The 4,300-nt window shown below is 47.8% G+C and overlaps 1 protein-coding gene and 1 pseudogene across 2 annotated transcripts; both read right to left on the bottom strand.

The window, feature by feature from the left end:
• Positions 1-495: 495 nt before the first annotated feature.
• TEOVI_000040900 (WD domain, G-beta repeat, putative) lies at positions 496-2,493 on the bottom strand (the record flags this gene model as incomplete). The annotated part of the gene is made up of 1 exon (XM_067222430.1): positions 496-2,493. The coding sequence occupies one exon, from the start codon at positions 2,491-2,493 to the stop codon at positions 496-498; it is 1,998 nt and encodes a 665-aa protein (XP_067078531.1).
• Positions 2,494-3,044: 551 nt separating this feature from the next.
• Positions 3,045-4,298, bottom strand: TEOVI_000040800:pseudogene (annotated as a pseudogene). Its single transcript has one exon. A coding segment is annotated over exon 1 (1,254 nt).
• Between the last annotated feature and the right edge of the window lie 2 nt (positions 4,299-4,300).

The following is a 4,300-nucleotide window of genomic DNA, read 5'->3' as shown; positions in this document are numbered from 1 at the left end:
AATATCGGAGTTATACACCTTTTCACATATGACGGGAAAATGGTTGGGGTGACTCTTGCGCACCTTTGCGGATTCATTCAATCGCTTTACCAGAGAATGTGAATCCTTGAAGTTATACTTCATAATTTTGTCCCTGTCCCCCCTTGCTCTCCTTTGACTTACCACAGCTTTCCCTTCTTCTCCCTACCCTAGCGTAATATCTGTAATTGTGCGGTGTATGAAGGCAGGTGTTTACCCCTTTGCCTCCCCCACTTTGCTACAATGAAGCAATAAGAGCAAAATGAGAAAAAAGAAGATGTGGGAGACCAAAACATGTAACCATCCTGAAAACCATACATTCGTTTGCTCGGAGCAGTGAAAGGTGACGTGCACGACAAACACCAGAACATACACAGTAAAGTGGGGGTATAAATAGGAGACTTTCTGCCTTTTCATTCTACCAATAACCATGTCCTCCGTTGATGCGAGCAATACTCCATCCCACATTATAAACTATCACACTCTCCTTTCCATGTCCTTCATGACGCTCGCACATATGCATATCCTACCGTCACCCCCACACGTCACCACATAGTTGTGCTGAAACTTCACATCGGTTATTTGCGCTCGATGAAGTCGAAGAGACGTTTGCGGCGACACTGCTTCACCCGGAGGGAAGTTATGCATGCTTGGATTATTCGGCGAATAAAGCACTGGTGACTCCCCGTGAGCACCCTCCCGACTCCCAAAGGCAGAAGATAGCGGAGATGAGGCGGTTTGGCACCGCCGTAGCCGCGAACGACCCGTGTCCCAGAAATAAAGGCATCCGTCGTCGTGTCCCGTTATAATATGCGAGTCATTGGCACCAAACGTGACGCAGGTGCATCGACATTTTGTGCTCTCCATGCCTTCCAGTCGCTGAGCAAGTGAATTGCCTGTCAGCACATCCCATAGTCGAAGCGTACCAGTTTTGTAGCACACCAGCAGCAGTGAGGAGGAAGGGGAAATAGCTATAGAAGATATTTCACTGGTTATCAACAGCGCGAATGTGAAGAGAAGCACACCCGTGGAAGCATCCACAACGCGGACAAGACCCTCTCGCGAGGCGGCGAAGTAACAACTACCTGAGCGATTCACCGCTAAAGACTCGATGGATGAGGCGCTAAATGCGTGCTGAGACATCTGTGCCCCTGTTATGAGATTCCATTCAGTGACGGTTCCGTCAGACAAACCCGTTGCGAGAATAAAACCGCATGGGAACAAACAAGCCGATCGCACCTCTGCGGCATGAGTAAATGTGTTCGCAACACAGTCAGCCAAATAATCCTGTTGTTCCGGGACAGTGCCTCTTGACTTCTTTAGTTGAACAACGTTAAGGACTACAGCTTGACATCCACTCCATGAGAGAAGCAATTGTTGCTCATGGTACGTCATTCCTCTCACGGGAGCCTTGTAACGGTACAAGGACGTACACGCCCCATGTGATTCCAGTGTTGTGTCTTCTTTTCTGTTCTTCAGAGGCACCCACAAGATTTCCCCCGCATCCGTCCCAACAGCGAGTGCGGGCACCTGAAGGAAGGGCTGGCAAGCCGTCAGCCGTACGTTTTCCCCCGTGTGAAGTTTGGCGCTGTGGCACAATGTATTGACATCCAGCGTCATGACGAGGTTTGTGGGAAGCAACTGCTCACCCAAGGGTCTCCAAATGGAGTACACGGGGTGCACAGGAAGACCCGCCAATAGATTGGGATGTTGCGACTTTAAAAGTTCATATGATAAAGAATTCGCTAATATTTGTTCCAGGTTTATGACAGTGGCGTTTGGTTCGTCATCAACATGGTACTTATACTGGTGGCAGTACGGACTCGTATTATAGTGTCCAATGATGTTCGCAATAAGGGATTGAAGCTGCAGGCGCCCCTTCATTGGTGTCCAACCACGCCAAACTGGGAAGGTCGTTCCAGCCTCTGAAACGTTTCTGCACGTAAGCAAATAAACTAGCTGCTGGAAATGTTCCCTATTGATTGTTCCCTCAAGTGGTTTAATTCTTCTCATAAAGAAATGATGCGCCCGTTGCCCATCGTCTTCGTCAACATACTCCAAGAATTGCTGTTGAGCGAGCAAGAAAGGCAGTGATCGAATGAGTGATGCAGTTTGAGATGACGAGTCACGACTCACATCAGCCTCCGGTGCTATTAATGGTTCAAGTTTCTTCAATTTACTACTTGCAGCCTCCCAGTTGCCTTCCTGCACGGACCGAGAGACGTCCCGAAGGGTTTTCCGCTCGCTGTGCTCCTGGTGGAAGAGTGCCGCGGCTTCATCACATAACAACTGCGCAGATGATGTCAGACCTTGCTCAATGAGCCAGGCCGCTATCACCTGAACCAGTTCCCCACGAATAGTATCACTCTTCGCGTCAAACTCAACGAGTGTCTCGTTCGGAACTGAAAAAATGGACTTCTCCGATGAATCAGCCCCCGTTTCAACGGTCAAGGGTGCTTTTTTATCCTCATTCATTGAATCTAACGAGAAAACAGCGGGTACAGCCTTGTCTCTTTTCTTGGTTGTCTTTGTTTTGCTTAATGATTTAACGATACGCACACAACCTCTGCCGCTATCCGCACGCCGATAAGTGTATGCAGATGTGGATGAGGCGGAACGACAAGTTGTAGAGGGGGGAAAGAGTGCTTGGACATTTGTACAGAGGACAAAGCATGCAGGACAATATATAAATATATATATACTCATAGCATGGGTTTAATAAATGTGCGAGTCAAGAGGGAGGAAAAAACAAGGGTTGGCAAATCGGAAATACCCGCACGCACATACACACGCAAGAATAAACTGCGAAATGTACGGATCGTGCCAGTGCCGGATCTCACGTGAGTTTGGCACTGCACGTACCTAAAACTTCCCGCTATCACTTTGTCAACTGACGAGTTTACGCGCTGGAGATCAGACGAAATTGAAAAAGAGAGCATCACCGCTACTTACGTCACCCACACAAGTCACAAAAATATTAACAGTGTAATCCAATGTTAAACGGATGGGGGGGGGGGAGGGCAACGTTATTTGCCGTAGCGTTTGTCACGCTTATCATGATCTTGTAAGAGTTTAACAAGGTCCTCTCTATTTATCTCGGGCCAGGTTTTGTCAACGAAGAGGAACTCTGTGTAGGCACATTCAAACAATAGGAAGTTGCTGAGTCTCTGCTCTCCACTAGTTCGTAGTAGAATTTGTGGCTCTGCACCTCCGCCATCGAACAGAACAGAAGCATCTTCCTCCTCGTGATCAGCCTGCGTTACGCTACGAAGCATTTGACTCATCAAGTCCCCGGTTGAAATCGGGGAATATTCGCTCCTCTTCTGCAAGAGGCCGTTGCAGGCGTTGATGATCTCATCCCGCCCACTGTAGCTGACACACACGTTAACTACAATACGCCTCGGCACATGCCGTCGTGTTTCTTCTTCAATATCCACCATAATACGTCGAATACGGGAAGGGATCATTTCAAACGCAGGTGATATGAAGCGTATGAAAATCCCCTGTTTTCTTGCCGTTTGGCGCATGCGCTCAAAATAACAGTAAAACAACGTCATGAGCACCTTGACCTCTAGCGCAGGTCTAGACCAGTTCTCCGTAGAGAAGGCATACACAGTTAGCATACTGATGTTAAAATCAATGCAATCTTTCACGAACTCTAGCAATTTCTCACCTCCCACACGATGCCCATCCAACTTGGTGCGTTTGAGGAGAAACGCCAGTCGCTTGAAAATTGGTTCTACACCAAACAACGGCATATCTTCATTGAAGATAAACTCACACACATCTTCTAACTCTTTCACACATACGGTTTCAACAGAATGCCTCTGCCCGTACCTTCGGTTTCCGTCCATAATAACGGCAAGGTGTTTTACATTGTGATCATGCGGAGTGGTTGCAGCGCGACTACTCCGTTGGTGCACATGGCCATTTCTGTTATTGCCATTACCAGCTGTAGTGATATTAAACCTGTCCTTCTTTACACCTCCTTTTTGATTTGAGTGTTGCTCATTACTCGTTGTGAGAGCAGAAAGTAACTGAAAGCCAACGTTACAGTGGTGGATTACCCCGGAAAGCGTCCCGTAAAAAAGAGGTACGCTCAAACATAGTAAACAACTGAAGAAAAAGATGGTCCAGAACAGGAGAGTAATGACCTCAAATCCTTCGGTAATTGCAGTGACGTTGCCACGTATGGGAAGGTGGCTCTTCGCCAACCCATGGCCCCTGCTATCGATTAAAATCCATGACAGGGCATCTTCACTGTTGGCAACCAGCACAGGCT

The sequence above is a fragment of the Trypanosoma equiperdum genome, assembly GCF_001457755.1.
Source record: "Trypanosoma equiperdum strain OVI genome assembly, contig: ctg_162, whole genome shotgun sequence".
Classification (NCBI taxonomy): Eukaryota; Euglenozoa; class Kinetoplastea; order Trypanosomatida; family Trypanosomatidae; genus Trypanosoma; species Trypanosoma equiperdum.
The sequence above is the reverse complement of the archived record's forward strand: the minus strand, read 5'-3'. Positions and strand labels throughout refer to the sequence as shown.